Raw genomic sequence first — 20,272 nt, forward strand, 5'->3', positions numbered from 1 at the left:
ACATTGAGGCGCTTTCAGAATGTTTTGTGAGGTGAAGCTTAGAAGATTCAGTTAAATATTCGATTTGCAATGGGTTGGGTACAGGGAGGAGTTCAGTCATCTTTAAAATATGGCTTTACTTGGCATTAGTATCTTCTGATTAAGCAGATAACTGCCAAGTACTCTAGCCTGGTCTCTGAGCAGCAGCAGACCCTGCATAGTTCGTACTGTACAGTGTATTAAAAGTATGTTGTCTCTGTTCAGGAAGACTGTCCACATATGTGTGTACGTGGACACGTGCCAATTTAATTATTCATTGGCCAGTTTACACAACCTGTGTTCCTGTTAGCAGGTCCGTGCCTAAAAAAACATTTTTAAGAGCTTCTGCTCCCATGAAAAGTAAAGAACCAGACTGTCAAAGAATTTGGTACTTAAAGGGCAGGTGATAATCTAAACCTGTTCTGAAAATCTTACTCGATGCAGAGTGGGAGCTGCTGCGGAGCGAAGGTCTGGAAGATCGGACCCTGGAAGTCTTTGCATATCTGGCTCTTTCTGTTCTACCCAGAAAGCAGCGTTTTATGCTCTGATTGTTTATGTGCAGTGGTACTATCAACGGAGTATTCACAGTGTTATACAAAAAAGCGTAAAGGACAACAGTTAGTGCCCGAAGGAGTTTTTGTGATCACATTCTTAGCATGCAACGCAGGAAGTAAAAATAATAGTGATAGTCTAGTGCTGTCAGGGTTTTGTCGATATTCAAAATCGAGGCAATCATTAGTGTACACCAAAGAACCGTGCTAATTGGAAAGACATGTGGGTATGTCATCTTCCAAGTTAAAATGCACGCAGTACCAGGTACCGGCTGTTTGTCAGTGTCTCAGTATTAATAAAAGCACTGAGATGGCACTCCCTGCCTGTAAATCTTACAGCTCTGTGCCAGCGGGCTAACTTGGCCTTGCAACTGTCACGCAGTCCAACAAGTTACGAGGCATAGTATACAAGCGGGGAAACTACGGCACGCGTGGCTTTCCAAGTTTATGCAGCGAGAAACCTTGGCAGAACAGCAGTGGAATATGATCAGTTGTTTTACGATGCTGCGTTCTGTTCCCTAACCCAAACTATCTCTTTATGTTTAGGCAGTTGTTAGTTTCTAATAGGCAATTGCAAAAGTGGCTGACTGGCATTTGCTCCCCGATACTGAGGAAAATACCTGGCTTCTCTGCTCATTGTGGTGACGGCGCTTTCCTTAATGGAAATTTGCTTTGCTGTTGGTTTGCTATTCCCTTGAGGAAATCACTTCCCTTCCCTGTGTCTCAGTTATCCCTGTCTGAAAAACGGGGATGTGTTATCTTCTTCGTAAAGCACTTTGAGATCCATCAGTGTAAAACATCTGGTGAAAGTTGGGGATTACTGTTAAGAATTTTTGCTATACCTAGCTGCAGTATTTATTTAGGTTCTGCCCCTTCTACTCTGGCCTATCTCGTTTTCTATAGTAGAGGCCACACAGATCTTGATTCCCACCAAGCCAAATTTAGTATTGATGATACTGATTTCCTTTTGAACTACTGCAGTATTACATTTTTATGGGAATGAACAAAGTTTCGGAAAACCTGTTTGGTCTCCTTGGTCATTTGCCTTCCTGTTGCTGTAACACCACACCACCTCTGCTCTGTTCATTTTCTAATTAAGAAAAGCACGTCTTGGTCAGTTTGTGAACTACAAAGGGAGCTCTTAACTTTTTGCTGTGAAAGGAAACAAGATGACATATGTCGATGCCTACATACACATATATAGAGTATGTAGTAAAAATTAGTTCAGCTATTTGAGAATATTTTCCAAAGTGTTTCATGCTATCACTGCTTACTTATGTCTGCCGTTTAATCAGAACGCTTCTGTACCCTTGGGCAGAGAGCCTGCTGCTTTTGAGAATTGTCTCCTTATGAACAGCTGTATCCTGTATCTTGTATAATGCAGTAACTCTTCTACCTCACAGTTTGATTTTACAAAGGCAAATGTCTCAAGATTGGCATCGTTACAGGTGCTCACAAGTTGTAGAGTTTTTTGCAGTGCTGAAGAATGCAGATATTGGAATTGTGCTTTCCTCCTAGCCACATTGCCAGCTGTGATTGATGTTGCCCATCTTTTGCAGGTGGGAGACATAGTGTCTGTTATTGATATGCCACCAAAGGAGCTGACCACCTGGTGGAGAGGCAAACACGGATTTCAGGTAGGCACAAGCATCAGACTTGATAGTGCAGCTTCAGTAAAGGCAGGAAACTCAGCAATGTGTTCGTAGAACTGCTGTGCCGGCACAGGACTACTCACGGATATAAGCGGAATGTCCCTGGCTTGGTGTAAGAGGGCTTCCCCTTTCTCTCTGGACTTGGGCCACAGCAGACACGTGGTCTTCATAGGAAGTTCTCCCTACCTAACTGTGCGAGTTAGGGATAGCCATGACCCTTTGACAGACAGCTGGCCTGATGTTATGGAAGCTTATGTTGCAGCCCCTCCAAGACACTGTTATTCAAATCATCTCATTCCTTCCACTGTCTAAAACTAGATCAGGCAGAACATAGAGAATTCAGAGAAAGCCAGCTGATAAGACACTGCCACTGACTTGGACAAGCCACCCAAATAATCTCTGCTTTCACGTCTACAATTATTGCGTGGTGGTAAATAATCTGTGCTTTCATGTCTACAATTATGGTGTAGTGTTCATATTATTGATCTCTGTAAATGTTATAGCAGAGAGGTTTAGACTGAATTTTCAAACGATCCTAAACATACCTGGAATTGGGAACCAAAACTTTTGTGTTGAAATGGCACTTTCCTTCCAAAAGACTTGTTATTGCTTAGCTTGGGTTTTCTCATTAGGAAATAAATTTTAAAAAAAGAGGTCTTTATTTACAAAACAAAACCCAAAAGCTACTGAAGGTTGGGGTAACTTTCTACTTCTTCACACTGTAGTGTCTCATGTTTCAGCTCCTTTCAAGTAAGAGGGATTTTCATACTGCAGTTGCTGTTTGTGAGTAGGTGGAATTATGAGTTTGTTCTGGAGAGGGTCAGAATTGACCAGACACTTGTGTATTTTGGCCTGGAAAGTCCTCTTAAAGTACCTCAGATTTTCCCTGACAGACCTTTCTGTGCCAGATCCAGATTGTGGTTCTGCCGTCATTAATATCAGGGCTGTGTGCAGTTGGATCTCCAAACACTACAAATCCCACCTGAATGGAGTGTTAGGTATACAATTACGTTTCTGTCTGATTAGCCAGAGCACGCGAGATACAGCTTTTGTTGGCTTCGTATCAGATGTGGGAGTTCGGATAATATCTCATTTGTAAAATTGGAGCAGCGTGGACATATGATACCTGCTCTGAAATGAAATGGGTTTCTAGAGTTAACATACTGACATTTCTTGACTGTTCTTCTTCTAGTTTTGAACTGTGTTATGTCTTTGTGGGACTTTTGTTCTGATCTTAGAAGCCCTAAAGCTGTATTTGCTGTACTATCAAAAATTAATGAAATGCTTTAGTAGCACTTGGAACGATCAGGCTATGCCACATTTAACTTCCAAGTGAATCAATAAAACAAAACAAAACCACTTTGTGATCTGTGCGTGAGCGCAGGCGCTTTGCACAAAGCTGATGGATTACAAGTGTGCGGTGTCCCCGTGCAGGATGTAGATTCCATTATTCAGCGCGAGCTCCCTGCTTGCCATCAGGCTGGATACAAAGAGCATCACTGGTGATTAAAGACACAAGAAGCAAGGGAGCTCTTTTGCAGTTTGTCACTGCCTTCTGTCTCTCAGATCAGAGCAATCCTATTGTGCTTTCCCAGCATAAAGATATGTTGATGAGCAAACGGCTTGAAAAGGGTTTTGTCTGTATCCATGCACAGTCAGTCTACTGACACAACAGATCTGAACAGCTGCAGAAATAGAGCACCATATTTTTGCTTAACAGAAAATTAGGGGTGGAATAATCTTGCGTCTTAAATTGTAAGCAAGAGTCTTTCACAATGTGAATCGGATCATGGCCACTGAACCACACTATTGGAAATGCAGCAGCCGTAATAGATGTTTCGGTAGCTCTCAGGATGTGTTTGCACAAATGCAGAAAATGAAGTTCGTGTGTTTTAAGAAGTTGCTGCCTGTCAGCTGAGATAGGGTATCAGGCCATCTGTATGCTTTCTGCTCCTGCTGACTGCAGAGTAAAGCTAGTTAGCTCGGGTGGTTTTCAACAGCTGTTTCTCAGTTGACAGGCAGTAATTTCATAAGCTATGCTAACTCGGTTATTACTGCATAAACATATCTCTTCACACAACCATGGATCTGATTTGCAGAGAGGTGCATTTTTCCTGTGAATTGACAGTTTTTGTCATTTCTTTGAAATGTACTTATCGGAGCTTTTCATTTCCATGAAACACCGTCAGCTACCAAGAGATGCAAATTCTAGCGTTGTACCAAGAGGGAGAGAGTTTTTTAACCTGTGTTTCAAGTTTAAGGCCCATAAGCTATGAGTGTACAGAAAAAGTACATTTCCTGTTGTAATGGAGTTTTTTGGCCATACTAACGGCCGCAGTGAGAAGAGAATTCAGAGAAAGGAAATTTCTCTCTGGTGTTGATATACCAGACCTAGAGTTGTGTTACAGTTCAGTACGGAAGTGTACTTGATGAATACTTAAAAAGAGTGTATAGGTGAAGCATGTTGCTTTAGTAATATGTATAAGTACTGATGAAGCTGTGCAGCCTTTAAAGCATTTATTATAGACAAACAATTCTGTTCCCATTTAGGAACAATAGCCATTGTAAAAGTGATAGCAGTCTCGATCCAGTCATTTTAATTAATAAAATAAATCAACAAAGACTGTCTTGCCAGATAGTTGTGATTCTGAGAGCAGATAAAAGGAGAAGGTCCAAAGACCAACTGTTTGGACAGTTTGTTCGTGTTAATGTCTCAGGTTTTTGCTTCGTGCTAAGAAAGGAGCAAGATTTTATCAAATGGACCCCAGCTTACATTGTAAATCATGTCTTGATAGGAGGAGAGCAAGGTTTTGTCGAACGTGGAAAAAAATTACTTCTTGACTTAAAATAACTTGCCTGGTTTTGTGCATTTAAGCCAGCTGTGACTTGTGTATGTCTGGGCAGAAACGCATTCATTTCTGCGTGTCCCCCCATCTATTAGAACGGGGGGTGTCTCTGTGTTGTGCACGTGAACAAGAGGCAGGTCTGCAGACATCAAGAGAAACGCAAATCTGATAGGTTGCGAGTATGTTCAGTTTGAACTGCAGCTTTGATTCAGCATGGAAGTCAATTTATTCTTTGCCAGCCAGAGCTATCCTTCAGGAATGAATCACCATTTTTCTTATCCTTCAGATTTCTGTGTTACGGTTGCGGGTGCCTTTCTCCCAATACCTGATCTAATGACTGCATTGCAAGACACTTAATCCTGTGCGGAACAAAACAACTCCCTAGGCTTCTTATCATTTTCTCTGGTTAAAGTAAAATCATTTTTAAGACATTTTTCCTCAAGCCTTTTTTTCTTTTCAAAGGCTCTTAGTGAGTCACTGCTTTCATTGTAAGATCGTTACCTAAATTACAGCCACCTCCACATTAACAGCCTTCCAGCCCTCTTTGTTCTCCTCTTCTTTTTCTTCATGCTTTGTCTTTTCAATCAGTAACTCTGTTTCAGACAGCTGAATCACTAGGGACAGGCCCTTTTTTGATGCACAACTGCCTTTTGATCTTCTGAATAATTCTGTCTTTTGGGTATGGTTTCATTAGTTGCACTACTGCACAACAGCAAGCTGCGCAGCTGCTGGAGGTGACACAAGACAGTGCACAAGAGCGTGCATAACCGGGGTGGACCGGGCTTTTTCGGAATCAGCCTGTGCTCACCTGAGCTTAAACTGGTTGTGAAACTGCAGGCCCTTGCTTTCAAACCATGTTCCATGCTGAACCTGAACACAGGCTTTAAGACTGAACGGATTTCCCAAAAAAAGGGACGTGTTCTGCCTCGGATTGGTCAGGAGTAAAACAGGCTGTTAGTTGAGAGCAATTTTTTTTTTCTTGTGCAACATTTTGTAATAAAAAACATGTATGTGATGTGAACATAGGGTACCGGTTAGTAAGAACGGCTTGGGAAGGCAGAGCACATTTTTGTGGCTAGTGTCACTCTGGAAACACCAGTCCTTAAATGGGAAGCCAAAGTTCGATTTCTGGTTCACGTGCATTGATTTGGGAGGTCGGTGCGAGAGGCAGCCATCTGGCTGCTGAACGGTAGCACCTGCAAAACAGGCGACGTGCAAGAGCCCAGTGGACATGTCACCAGTGACGTCATTTCTGAGCCAGATGGCCACTTCCATTTGTAGAACAGTGCCAACCGCAGTAACAGATTGGGCAAAATTATGTCTGAACTGATTTGCCGCGAGTTTCCTACTCTGCAGGCGTCCGCTCTGCCCTTTTTCGGGAGGCACGTAGCAAAAGTTTGCATGGGCGCTCCTGTGCTGGCGTTCCCCTCGCCGTCCCCAACTGCCAGCGCCAGGGAGCGAATGCATTTCTCGAGTGGAGCAGCGGAGATTTCTCACCGTAGGAGCGTGTGAGAAGGAGAGCCTTTGACCAGCCTCAGCTCGTTTCCCAAAGTACAGCTGGCAATCCAGTCAGGAATGGATAATTGACATCTAGCATCCCACACAGACGTTCTTTTTGTGAATGAAAGAAATTAGAAGAGTTCTGTGGCCAAGATGTTCAGCTCTTTTTTTACAAGAGTTCAGGATAAGAGGACGAACAATCCTGTTCCTCCTTGTAACTGGTGCCCCTCTAAAGTGGGCGAGTACCTTCGTGACAGGAGCTGCACTGGTATGCCGGCTGTACTTCAGGAAACCAGGGAGCGTGCCCTGCTCTCTGCCCTAGCCGCTGCTATGTAGTTACTTGGCAAACAGCACAGTGAAAATTCTGCTCATGACAGCCAAACAGGCAATAAAAAGTTGATGGTTCACTGTTAGGTTTTGCTAGCCTATCATGATTTAAAACTAAAAGAGAAAAATTTTTGAATGACGTTTAACCCATACTTTAGCCTATGTCAAAACCAAAAAACAATCAAAATGTCTCAAACAATGTTTCATTCGCCATTTATGTTGCTGCTACTTTCTCATTTGTTTGAACTCCCTCCTCATACACTGAAAATTATTACTGTTACTTTGACTTTTCCCCTTAAAGCCTCGTGTATCTTCCAGTTTTAGCAGAGGCTGGCATAAAAGTGAAAAAAAGATAGAGTAGCTGTTGCAGAAATGTTTGCGTACAAGAGTAGCCTGTGCTTTCCTCCTCTGGTTAAGGTGTGTAGTGATCTTTTAACCTTTAGATGACCTTGTATTTATCTAAATATACACTACCCTTGCTATTAACTTTCCTACGTTGCCAAATCCTTTAATCCTGGCTCAAGCTCTAATAGTGCCTTGCTACATCTGTTGAGATTAACTCTTGGACTGAACTCATTTATTTATACAGAATCATGGAAGACTTCCCATGGGAGGAAAAGCAGCATCTTTTAAGTGGGTGGGAATGAGGCACGAGTTACAGGTTATGACCCTGAAGATGATCTCTTGGGGATCTTGCAAGAAAAGTTAGAATAAGTAAGTCAGAAAATGTAAGCCATCAGAACTATTACCAGTAAGGTAGCATCAGAGAGCTTGTCGAGGCTAGCACAAGTAAAAATTCTTGTTCCCTAAAAAATCCATTATAATTATTGGTTGTGAACATGGCAAAAAGGATACATTGAGAACAGGTACCATGTTTTATTTGGGAAAGGTCCCGAGATATCTAGAAGCAGTGACATAACCATCTTGGGTCTTCCTTCATTTCTAAATCCATGTTTAGCATTGTATATTGCATCCAGAAACAGGAGAAACGTTATGTTAACAATCAAAGGCAAACGAGCTTTTGATTACAGTACGGGATTTTGGGTTGGGTTTGGATCCACCATTTTTCATTATGATTAATGGAAGACTGGTGTCCAAGTACTTCAGGTTTCTTTACGCATCTCAGGCATAGATGTTGTGGGCAATTTAAAAAAGTTCCCGAAGCATTGAGAATGCAAGAAACTCTATCACTTCAGCTATGGAGTCTCCCAAACGTATCGTTTGCGTGATGGGGCTGAGACTTTCACTGGATGTGGACATTTTTCCTAACTTAAAAATTGTCTCCTGCAAGACACAAGAGTGCACAGGAAATGTCCAAGAGAGACTCTTAGCTGTAGTAAAGTATTTAAAAACCATATAATGTATTTTGTTTAAAGACCAGTACTTTTTGTGTATGTACCAATCGGCCCGTTTCTCAACATCTCCTAGGAAAGCAGCGTCACTGGGCTATGAGCTGCCTGATGAAGGGCCCCGGTGTGTGATACTAGTGTTCACGCTGGTTTTCTGGTGCTCATCGGCATGTTTCTATCTATAAACTGCACAAAAAACACCACTGCATTATATAACTCCAGGATATCATCTCCTTGCAAAATTGGCACGCCCAGCTGAGTGAGTGGTTGGGTGAAGCCATAGATAATCTTGGTTTTTGGATGGGTTCTTCCGTTCTGTGAGCTGCTTGAGCAGAAGTGTAATGCACAGGCCAGTCCCCGTTACAGGGAACCGTAGAGCAGAGAAGCGAGGTCTACTGACCCATAGTGCTGCTGCTACAAGTTCTGTTCCCGTGCTGTCATAGTCTTAACAAAAAGCATATTCCGAGTCTTTAACATTAAGTATGATGGATTACAGTTTGTCCTCTTACTTGGACAAAACGTTGCCTTGCTGGATTTTGGAGGTGTGGGAAGGAGTCGTTTTCTGGTGTTGCTGTTAACTGTTGCTTCCCTTGGGGAATTTGGAATAGTTTCAAAGTCTGGAGTGTTTACCTGGACACGCCACGCATGACACTGCTGCTAAATTGCTTGGAGGTTTATGGGTGAAAATCAACTTGGAGTAGGAAGGAGATTTTTTTTTTTTTTTCCTTGGAGACAAAAGGGAATTGTGCAAGAAGAATAAATCGAGAAGGGACTGTTTGCCAGACTCACAGCGCTGACTGCCTTGTGGCTCCAATGCATTTCATAGACGTGCAAAGACGACTGGCAGCAGTCCTGGCCCGTTTAGATGAGCTTGGGGCCCGTCCCCTGGCTCTCTGCCATGCGTTGTTGCAGCACTTGACCAGACCATGGCTGCGTAAAGTGACTTGATGCTTTCAGCTGTCCGAATCACATGCCTGACGCGGGACGGGAAATCCTGCTGCTGGCTTCGGCGGGGTGTCTCGGAAGGGTGGTGGGGCTTGAATTACATGTCACGATACAGAAGCTGTGTTGGGTGAGGATATGAGAGAGAAAAAGGTCTGGAAATACGGACTAAGGATAAAAGTTGCCAAAAGTTGGTCTGGCTCGACTTTCACCTGGGACGAGAGTAAGAAGGAAGACGCTGTGAAGTGGGGAGAAGGTTGGGATGCTGGGAAGTGTAAAATTCCCATCTGGTCACATCTTAGCCTGAATCCTTAAACAGTGAGAGGGAAATAATTTCACTTCTCCCCAGATACGGAGACCTTTGAGTGGCATGTGAACTTCTGCAGGCACATCCTATTTCAACAAAACATTAAGATCCTCCCCATGCTCTAGTCTTTAACCCTTACGCTGCTTTAGACAGTCTCTCCAGCATTTCTGAGTTAGAGGGGATGCAGGGAAAAATGCTGTGTTAAAGGTCAGTGCAGGAACGCTGCAAATTAGCATTTGAAAATAATGAGTCACAGGACCTTGCTGTGAATTGGGCACTTGGAGATGTCTTCGTTCAGTGATGCTGGCAGCAGAGAAGAAGCTGCATTCAGTGGTTGTCAGCATTTTTTGCATAGCACCGCTATGTGGTAGCCCAGGGTGGGTCATTGCTTTTGAAGCATCTTCAAATATTTGCTAAGGAGAGTCTTGCCTCTGGGGTTCGTTTCTGGAGTATTCTTTCTGTTTCAGCTTGATTAGCAGATACACAGCTAAACGATAGCGGTTAAACAGCCCGTGCAGTATGTTTGTCAGCTGTTCTCTCAAATCAATTTTCAGTAATGAATATGTGGCACTATTCTCCCTTGTTCTTTGCTGATAGGGAAAGTGAGGCGCAACGGTGCACTGGCTTGTCCATGTTCAGAAGCGGATACAAGAATACATACCAGGAGTTCTGGCTCTTGCTAGAGATTTTTTTGCTACATTATGCTGTTTCTTCTAAAAATACTTGTGTTTATTTCTGGTCAAATTACTGGGTTCTTACTTACAAATGTAGAACTCATTTTGCTCTATGTATATTTTATTAAACCGCTTCTCAGTTCTAAGATTGAACTGAATTCAATTTAACTAAAACCACATTGCACTTTTTTAGCAAGATTTTTGAACACGCTTAATTTGAATCCTTCAGGAGTATTCACTTATTACCCACGCTCATCAGGTCAAGCACACGCAGTAAGGCCAGGACACAGCAGAGAGCTTTGTGCATTCAAAGTGTCTTCTAACTTACCATACAAAAATATGCATTTTTCTGTAATGGGACCATCCAGACATGCAAATACATTGACCCATATTTGATTTCAGATTTCTAAAGGAATAAAATGTTCAAGTGCTTGTGAATATAGTATTTTGACGGTGGAAAAAGGTCAAGTGTTGGTGAGATTTGAGTACAGATAATTGAGATGCTAAGAGCTGAAACATCTTGCTCTCTTCATTAAATTTCATGTTACATACGTGCAGCCAGGTGCAGGAAACCCAGCTGAAGTCTTTCTGTCTCTCTCTCGAGTTCCGCTTGAGATTTAAGGGTTGTGACACACTTGTCCTCTCCCCTCTCTGTTGCAAGTTGAGTGTCTCTGTCCTGTGTACCAAGCTTAGAAAACAGACTTACAACCGTATTTTACAGAACTAATTATTTGGTTTGTAGCATCTTTGGCTGCATCATTTTGAAAAATTATTTCTCTTACACTGGTCATTTTATGTTGGATAATGCTATGGAGCATCAGGCAAGCTGAGTTTGAGGAAAATGTTTAACAGTTGCTGGTTTAACAGTTCAGATCTTAAAAACACTGCATTCAATATTCTGCCTCTCTTTCTGTTTTTACTACAGGTTGGATTTTTTCCTAGTGAGTGTGTTGAGCTAATTAACGACAAAGTTCCACAGTCCGTGACCAATTCTGTGCCAAAACCAGGTATGTATATTAAGTTTTATGCTGCAGCGAAATAAAAAGGAGTTATCTTTTTGGTGTTCCATGTTTAATATCTCCTTTATACATATCATGTTATACTCTGTGTGTTGATCATCCTTTATACATACCGTGTTATCCTTTCTATGTGTTGATCATCCACACATTACCTCTCTCTGAATAGTTGCCACTGTTGAATGTCTTTCATCTGCGGTGTGTTGTAAGCTAGTATCAGTGTCCATCTCCTGCGTGATTTGAAAGATTTTAAGCGTCTAAGAATTTAAGATTCCTTCAGGAGTCTGTAACTAGTGATTCCATGCGACATCCCATTTCTTAGTGTCCAGGGAGTGTTGTATGTTAGGTTTTTTCATAGGGAACATACAGGCGACCCAAAAATGTTTATCCTGACTTAGATGGAATAAATTAATTAGGTACTGGCAGCTTCTTTCTGTTTGGGGATTGATGGAGAAAGTCGGATATAAGAGAACTTGGAATCCTAATTGCTCTGCTCTGAGTACCTGACTCCATCTCCTTCCTACTGCCTTCTGGACAGTTTTGTATGGCATGAAATACAGGCAAATTAGTACCACGCTCTGCTGATGAAAGGAAAAATAAATAGAAAATGAGATCTTGGGTCTGATTCTGCTGTCATCCTAGTATATACTGGAAGTGATTGCAGTTAGATGTGCTGGCATAACTGAGATCCCTGCAGAATTTACTGGTGGTGAAACTTTTGTTTTATTCTTCCCATTTTTTTAAAAATACATCTGTGTATTCATATATATAAAGATATATCTGTATGTCTTTTGTATCAAGAGAAGCAGTTTGAAGTTGCTTTCTTAAAACATTACGCAGCCGGCAAGTTGAGTTGGAAAGCTGGTTAACTGGTGTTCTTTTCATCTATTTTCTCTATTTTAATGGTGTTCCTTATCTGACAAGATTGCTAACTTGATAGTTTAAAACAAATAGATGCGATTCAAAAGTTTGACTTTTAGGAAGGGAAATGCATTTTATCAGATCTTGTGGTACAGCTCGGAACTTTTGGTTCGGTGGTAAGAAGTCACGAGCACCCTAAGCTATCAGCGCCCTGTGTTAATCTGCGTGCTTCGAAGAGCTGACAGTTGAGGGAAGTCGTTTTCTCAGCCATTGGTATCGCCTTTGTGATTCCTGGGAAGATGCAGATGTATTTGCTGGAATCCGTGCCACGGAGGTCACTAGCAATCCAAAGCGCTGCAGCAGGTGGTCATTCCATAAAGCCGGTATCTGCCTTTTGTTTGAAGTTGATCTCTAAATACCGTGATCGGTCACTTCTCTGTACTCTGTCAGCTAAAGCACGTAGACGGGGGCAACTCTGAATCTAAATGCAGGCCAGGCTGATACATACAATCATAAGCAAGTGTTTATTATTAAATACGGCTCAGGCAATTAAATGTCATGAGCTGCTAGTGAGTAGTTTCTTGCTCTGCTTTAATGAGAGATAATGAAGCAGCATAAATTAATAGATTCTATTCGGCTTTAACAACGCGCTAGGGGGTGGATTTCCTCTTTCAGTCCTGGGAAATGCTTGTTACAAAGTTGATACCAAAAGCCCACGTCCTATTAAAAGCAGTAAGTTGAAAGATATTGCCTGTTGAAAGTCACGAGGCTGTCCCTGTTGACCTTCCCTGGTCGTTGTTCTGTGGGTACAATTACAGGCAAAAGACCACTCCAGAAGAACGCTAATGAGCTTTCAGATGTAAGGATTGCTGGAACGAATGTTGCAGCTCTTTCTGCAATCCTCCCCTGCCCTCCCTTTGCACACAGAATTTATGATACCATTTCTTTGTGGCATTATGCTTTCTATTTTTTCCACCTCGGGAAGTAACAGTACTTGTATGGTGGAGGCTGAAGTCTGGAAGACTCTTCCTCGGTGGTTATGGAAGTTGTGTCTTGGAGGGAGCTAGAAGCAGTCAGGGAGGAGGTTCCCATAGCTAAGGCATGTTGAATGTGATGTTGGAGAACTCGAGGAACCTATCTGCCCGGAAGAAAAAATGATGTATGAAATACAGAAGGGGTGAGAAGATGAAGGGGGGAGGAAGGAGTTTCAGTTTCCCGGGCTGGCTTACCACACAGCTGCACAAGCCGAACGCCTTGTCAGCAGAGTCCGGGAGGGTGGCGCAGGGGCAGCAATGAGTTGGTGGAGCACCCGGAGCGGCTTAAGTAGCACTGCTGCGAAATGTGATAATCGGATCTTCCCAAGGGGTTCCTCCAGAGCCTCGCTAGGAACTGCATTGCTGGGATAATGCAGAAGAGCTTGCATTTTCCTCACCCATATTCTGTGCATTTAGCGTATCCTAATCTACGGCTTAAACATATAGGGTATTCCTCGTACACTTAAATATCCACAGCAATTAATCTTCTCCCTTTACCTATATTCGCAACATCAGATTGGCTTTTCCCAAGGAATAGAGACTTTTCTAAAAGGAACCACTTGGAGCTTTTGTCCTTACTCGACATTAGCAGGGTATTTAATCTAGAATTAATGTGAAGTTTTAGATTTGGGCTTGATAAGACATACTTATCAACATGCAAACTTTATTTTCTTTAATCAAAATATGATGTGTAGAGCATCTAGGACATTTTGTATCTGCAGCATAAAGCTCTTTGCCATGAAGGAATTTACCAACATAGAACTCCTTGTGTTGTTTATTTGTCCATAGATTTGGCTGGGTTGAGTAATCTAATGAAAAGCAGAACTTCCTGCCCTGCGTTTTTATTATTATTTGTAATTAGAGGTTTTGATTTGCAGAAGTGATGGGAATAGTATTTTAATAGAACCATAAAATATTGCAATGGTCTATAATGCAGTACAAATAGTGACTGAAGTTCAAATGCAAATGAAACACAGGGAATGGGAGAGGAGGGCTGGGTTTAAGTGCAAACTCTGCTTTTAGAAACAGTATTTTCTTTGACTGTGGAAGTCTATGCTTACACCAGTGATAATGCAGCCAGTGCCTGAGATAAATGAAAGAAAATGGACCCTACAGGAAAACTGTCCATTTTATTCAATTCTGAAAAGTCAAAGTAATAAGAAAGAATATTGGTTTTGCCTCGAGTCACCTCTGAAATATATCTGACAATGAAGTTTGGATTGTCAAAGCTATCATCTCCCGATTTTGCTAGGGGTAGGTACGCTTGCAGAGATGTATATATATGTGTGCATGCAGGCGTGCACAAGCTATCGCCTGAAAATTAAAGTCAGGTTCATTATTGCCTAACAAAATTGCTTAGTGTTTTCCTTTTTCAAACCTCGTACACATGAGAAAGTGAATCGAGGAGAAGAAGGGGTGCCTAGGAGGTCCTGGAAATTACCTGTTGAGTGGTATTTTCCCTTCAGTATTGTACTAGCCCGTGCCCCGTTTTTTTCGTGTTCAGTGCTGTAAGAAAATGCCTTTTTTTTTTTCAGGTGGGATGCAAACTGATATCCTGACTGTTTCTATTTATGTAAAAAACACTGTAAAGATCCAGGAAGGTAGTGTGGGCTCACCAAATCCCAGTTTTCTTCAGCACTTGCCTTTTTTCTAAATTCTTCCTATATTCTTACTCAGATACAATACTCTACTGATAAAATCTTAGCCTAAATTATTACATTGAATCAATATCTGATATTTCATAGCTAATACTATTTACTGACAGTTTAGCTGAAATTCAGTACTACAATAGATGAAATCAGCTTGTATTTATAAAGGTATTTAGAGATACAGGATGAAAGGTTCCATTTGAATTTTAGATACTCGGTGAGAAGTGAATCTTTTAAATATTCATTGTGCTGCTTAGAAGGAAAACAGTGAATAGCTGTTTTGTTTTTTCCGTCTAAGTGAACATTTGGGAATTGCCTGTAGATTGTGGCTGTGTTTACTCTTCTCATTCACTGCTGTCCATCTCTGGTTGGTCTTTTCTGGGAACAGTGTGCGTGTGTGCGTGTGTTTGTATTGTTCCCGCTCATCATTTTGGCATAGTTAACAGCAGCATCTCGGCTACCTCTTTCCGTCCATTCTTTCTCATAATTCTGGATATTCGTAGTTTAACAATAATTAAAATAACATATCACGCTTCACCTCATGCATGCAATTTGTTTCGTGTCTTTTGCTGTCAAGTAGCGTCTTGCTGTGTACCAATTCTTTACTGGAGTGTGCCTTGGCATGATAATTTGTTTGAAGGTTTCTAAACATGGTTGCTGCTGGGGAGCATCTGGTTTCAGTGGGGAAACAAAGAATAAAGATGCAGTTGGCAGTGGGACAGTTAGAGCTTAAGTGAAGAAATGGGGGATAAGAAGGTAATGTTTCCCTTTCTTTTTTTTTATAAACAATAAGCATTTTTAAAACTTTGGGGGTCATTCTCACCAATTCCTCAGTCTTCCTTGGGATAAAAGAATGAATAACCCCAGCAGCTCTGCCCAACTTTATGGAGGATTTTTCAAATTCCTGTCTCATCCGTTCATTTAATTTAGATTTAACAGGTAAATGTACTCTTATGGTATGCAACTAAGGACACATTAAAGGGTACTTGTTAGTATTACAAGCTGTTGTAAATGAATAATTTTTTTTTAAACATAAAATCTGGGTCAATACGCCAGATACAGATAATCCACTGTACTTCAGGAGGATTGAAATTTAGGTCTGGGTCAGGCAACAGGCTCTGTTCTGACCTCCTGAAGACTCTGGTACAGCCCTGAATGAATTAATTTTAACTGCAAAATGCAAACTGAGTTACATGCATTGTATTAGAGCTATTGCGATCGTAACGCTCTTAAGAGGTCATGCCTGGTTTGAAACAGGCTAGTTGCTAATCCCCAGACAAAAAAGATTGTGGGGTTTTTTTTAAATGAAAATAAAAATCAGGAAGAATAAGGTGCAAATAGAACTTATATTCTGCCGATGCCTGGGTTGAACAGCCATTTGACACTGATGAGTGCATAATGGCTTAATGTTTTTATAAGGAAAATATAGAAAGATAAAATGTATGTAATTAGTACCAGTCTCATTAACCTTACATAAACAAACCGGTTGTTTTGGTGTTCAACATGCAACTGTCTCATTAAAGCTAAATTAAATGAAAATTTTATTGAGCCAAGACAGGTATCCATTTCCAGCATGGAAGCAGACAGGGCGTAAACATACTCACGTGCTCAGGGCCGCCAAGTACAGTTCTTGGTGCAGAAGACAGAAAATGTGCTCTCAGTATTGACAGACCTAAGGACCAATCCTTCAAGAAATGGTGTTCCCTTAGCTCCTGTGGAGATTGCAGGTCAACAATGTGAGTGTAAAAACGACTCCTTTAGGAGACTTGCACACGCCTTTGAAATGTGCTGCAGGTCTTTCTCCAAGGCTCTGAAAGCCACCGTGGTTCAGCCCAGTGGGCTGGGTGTGCCAATGGAGGCTTCAGCAGGACAATGCCAACTTGCTTAAACCCCAGATTTGAGCTGGTCTGATCTGTGGGGAAGTTATTTCCTGGACTTGTGTTTTCTCTCTTCCATCCAAAAAAAAAGAGCAAACACTTGGGGCTGAGGCAGCAAGAGCTAAGCCTCTGCCTTCTCTGCAATTAATGATTTGTCAGTAGGAAAACATAGCTCTGAGACAATTTTTTTTTTTCTTTCTGCATAGAATGAAAAATAAGATAAAGCAGTTGTCTGCTTTAGCACCATTAGAAATGGAGGAAAGCTAAATTTGTAAGGCACCGAATTACGCAAAATGTAAATTTACAAATCTGGGAGTCGTTTTCTTTTGTAAGTGGTTGGCATTGTCCATCTATATAAAGAAATGTTACATCTTCCAGCCCTGTTTCTGATTCAACAAAGTACTTAAGCGTGGGCTTAACCATAAACACATGCTTAGCAGACATCGAAAGTAATGCAAACAAATCCTATGCTTCGCTGTGTTGCTCAGCAGGGATGGGCCTTGTGCTAAAAGTTCAAACATGCAAAACGTTTGGGTTTTTTTTGAGCTGGGACACACTGGGTGGGGAATTTTTGGATCCTAATAAATTTCCAAAGTGTTTAGGGAATAAAGCACCAAACAACTTGAAGGATTGGGTCTGTGGTCGTATTTTGCGCTGTGTATAGCCTAGCTGAGCTTTATATGAAATTACCCCGTTTTCAATGGGTGTGTGTTTTAACCAACTTTTTTTTGTTTGTTTTTTTTTTTTCTTTTTTTAATTATACCTTCCCAGTCTCCCCTGCCCACGGAGCCCGTCCAGCGTCCTGGAGCTACTTCCCCCCTTGTACGTTTTCATTTATTCCTTTTTTCTTCTTTCACTCTTTCTCTCCCTGTCTCTCTCTGTGTCTCTCTATTTTTTTTTTTTCCTTCTTCTGTACATGTAAGTCAGTAGCACTGATGCTTTGAAGGATATTCAGGGAAAACAAAACAAACCTTTAGTCTAACATGCCTTTTTAAAAGCTCTTTGGACATAAAACAATCCAGCAGGGAAACAGAGAAACTTGATTCTAACTCTTTTCTGTTAGGGTTAGAGTTAGAATAATTTTCAATCGATAAAACCATAACTGAAACAAATTAAGTGCCAGGCAACCAAATACGAATGGCAGTTTGGAAGAAAGAGAAGTTAAAAATGGGTGACGGAGAGGAATTAAACATGGCTCTGAAAGTTTGTTAGAAGCAAAGATCTTCAGAAGCAAAGATTCTTTTTTTTTTTTTTTTTAAAAAAGATCAGAAAATGCTGGTTGTGCTTAGCGTCTCACAATGCCTAAAGTGTAACTGCGAAGTTACGTGGCAGTGGCTTACTTATCCCGAGAGTCCTGCTTCGTGTTGCCATGGTCTTTTTTAGATCCTGCTAGTGCTAATCTAAACCTCATAGCAATAACCTAGCGTTGGTACAACTGGAGACTGTCTCCATAGATTTAACATTTTTTTACAGTAAAGGCCTCATTTACACATATCGACTCCCCCCTGGGATGTTGTTTGGAGTTCATAAATCAGTCTTAAAACTGGATATGCAAATACTGTAGATAGATACGTATAACAAAAGATGCAATATGTGTGTATATATGTGCTTTCCCCATGCACACACACACTTCCAGCCTGTTGGCATAGAGACTGCCCTGATAGCCTTGCAACGTGGGAAACGGGCACGTGGTTCCCATCCACGCTACTTCCTCCAGGAGAAGAATGTTATTTGACAGCAAACTTCTCGTTTCTGGTGTGAAGGCTCAACTTTCCGAGCACCTTCCTGAGCGTGTGCCAACGTCATCAGGTGCTCTTCGGACAGAAAGGTAGAGACTTCAGAGGGGAAGGGGAGAACGGGGTTTGTATTTCAGATACGATCATGGAGAGTGCGTGTGGTGAGGCTTCTTCCACTGCACATATCCAAACCAACAGCAAAAGCCAGGGAATATTTAAACTGGGGTAGAGTTTTTAAGAAGGAGGGCAAAATTTATTGCCATGACTGGCTATATCCACTGATAAACAAATAACCTGCCAAAAAGTTTGGGAGGAGTCAGAATAGTGAACGCTGATAAGATCCAAGGAGTTTCCTTTGGACATACAGGTATGGAGAAAAGGTTTTTCTTAGTTTTTTCCTGTTTTACGGTCAAGTTCCTTGAATCCATGAGCCCTTCGAAGAACCATTCCTGCTAAGGATCAGAAGCAGTTAAGATGATAAAGGCAGGATTGGGCTTTTTGCCCTTTTTAACATGAAAACAAAGAATGGCCAGATTTCTGGTTACTTAATGAAACCTGAAAGGTTAGCGTTCAGAGTCACCCTCCTTCTTCAGCTGTTTGTGAGAGGGAAGAGTTCAAGGCTAGAGCAGCTGTAATATCGCTGCTCAAAGGTATAAGGCTTATTAGCGGTTCTGCTTGTTTTTCATGTGAGATTAATTTCTTTTGACAGCCATGTCCTTTTGTGAGTCATGTAATTGCAACGGAGACCAGAAACTTGGCTATGGCCACGCACGGAGCACCACTGGCGAGATCATGTGCCACATCCCTCACATGCCTGAGCACTCCTCTGTGGTCTGCGCCGGTGGTTCTTGTTTATAATACTTCTGTGTACCACGGATAATGGTCGCACGTCTCCTGTTACTAGTAATTTAGGAAGATACTTTATGTATTTTTTAAGTTTGGAAGCTTTGAGGTCCAGACTTTGCTGGTGTTGGGGGCAAGTTACTTTCTGGGCTCATGAAGCAGTTTTTAGACACTGAAGTTCTTTTCTGGCCCTCGGTTTCCCCAGATAAAACGAGCTGAGATCTGAACAGGGAGGCAAGGGCTGAAATATGTTTTTGAAACTGGGACAGAGTGCCTCTGAAAATGCACTCTAAATCTTGAGTCTCCCAGCCATACCAAAGACCACTATTGTGCAAGTTGCAGCTATGTTTAAAATCACTAGCATTTGCCAACCTAAATTGAGATCTATTTTATATAATTTTTTAAACTCTTCTTACAGTGAAAACTCTGTTTTCAGTGATATGTGTACATAAGATGTGTGTTTGCACTGGGATTGAGAATTAGCCTGCATATGCTGTGGTCACACCTGAGCCAGCTTTAAGCCCAGTTGTTCAGGTACCAGTAGCATCCACTTCCATCCTGAGCAGCTCAAGTTTTCTTGGGATTTGGGTGTTTACTCAGCTTATTTCATCTCACCTCATTTTTTTTTACTCTTCATCCTGTGAGCTTGGCAGATCACTTCACTTAGACTTCTTTTTGCACATAGGCATTGCTAGTTAAGAATACTTCAGGTCTAGAACATGCCAGAGAAGCAACACCTTAGAATGCGTAACACTGAAATCTGGATGTCTCCAGCACTGTTTCTCTAATTGGTGTCTCTACAAATTAAATTGTTCATCTCCTGCAGTTTGTTCCAGAAGATATTTGAATTTAACTTTGACCTTTCTCTTGCCTTCTGTCTGTCCCTCTGCCCTCTTCCCACCTGACCTTAATTATGTGCAGATTTGGAGATGGATAGTGTAAAGCCAGGTTCTGCATATGTTACAGAGGCTCTGAACCAGTCCCAGCTGAGCTCAGGTAGAGCCCATTATGTACAATTAGTCTCTCAGTGTCCTAACCAAGTCTAATACTGTACGTGATAGCAATAACCATTTACTAACACCCTAGCTTT

General features: G+C 41.6%; 1 protein-coding gene across 1 annotated transcript in view; it reads left to right on the forward strand.

Moving 5' to 3' along the window:
- The window catches only part of ARHGAP32 (Rho GTPase activating protein 32), a 258,308-nt gene that overhangs the window by 178,571 nt on the left and 59,465 nt on the right, over positions 1 to 20,272 (forward strand). Inside the window, exons 10-13 of the mRNA XM_075173070.1 lie at positions 2,129 to 2,206; positions 11,092 to 11,173; positions 17,375 to 17,425; positions 20,104 to 20,178. Coding sequence (XP_075029171.1) covers positions 2,129 to 2,206; positions 11,092 to 11,173; positions 17,375 to 17,425; positions 20,104 to 20,178 — 286 coding nt within the window. The remainder of the gene's footprint in view (positions 1 to 2,128; positions 2,207 to 11,091; positions 11,174 to 17,374; positions 17,426 to 20,103; positions 20,179 to 20,272) is intronic.

Source organism: Calonectris borealis, chromosome 24 (genome assembly GCF_964195595.1).
Source record: "Calonectris borealis chromosome 24, bCalBor7.hap1.2, whole genome shotgun sequence".
NCBI classification, from domain to species: Eukaryota; Metazoa; Chordata; class Aves; order Procellariiformes; family Procellariidae; genus Calonectris; species Calonectris borealis.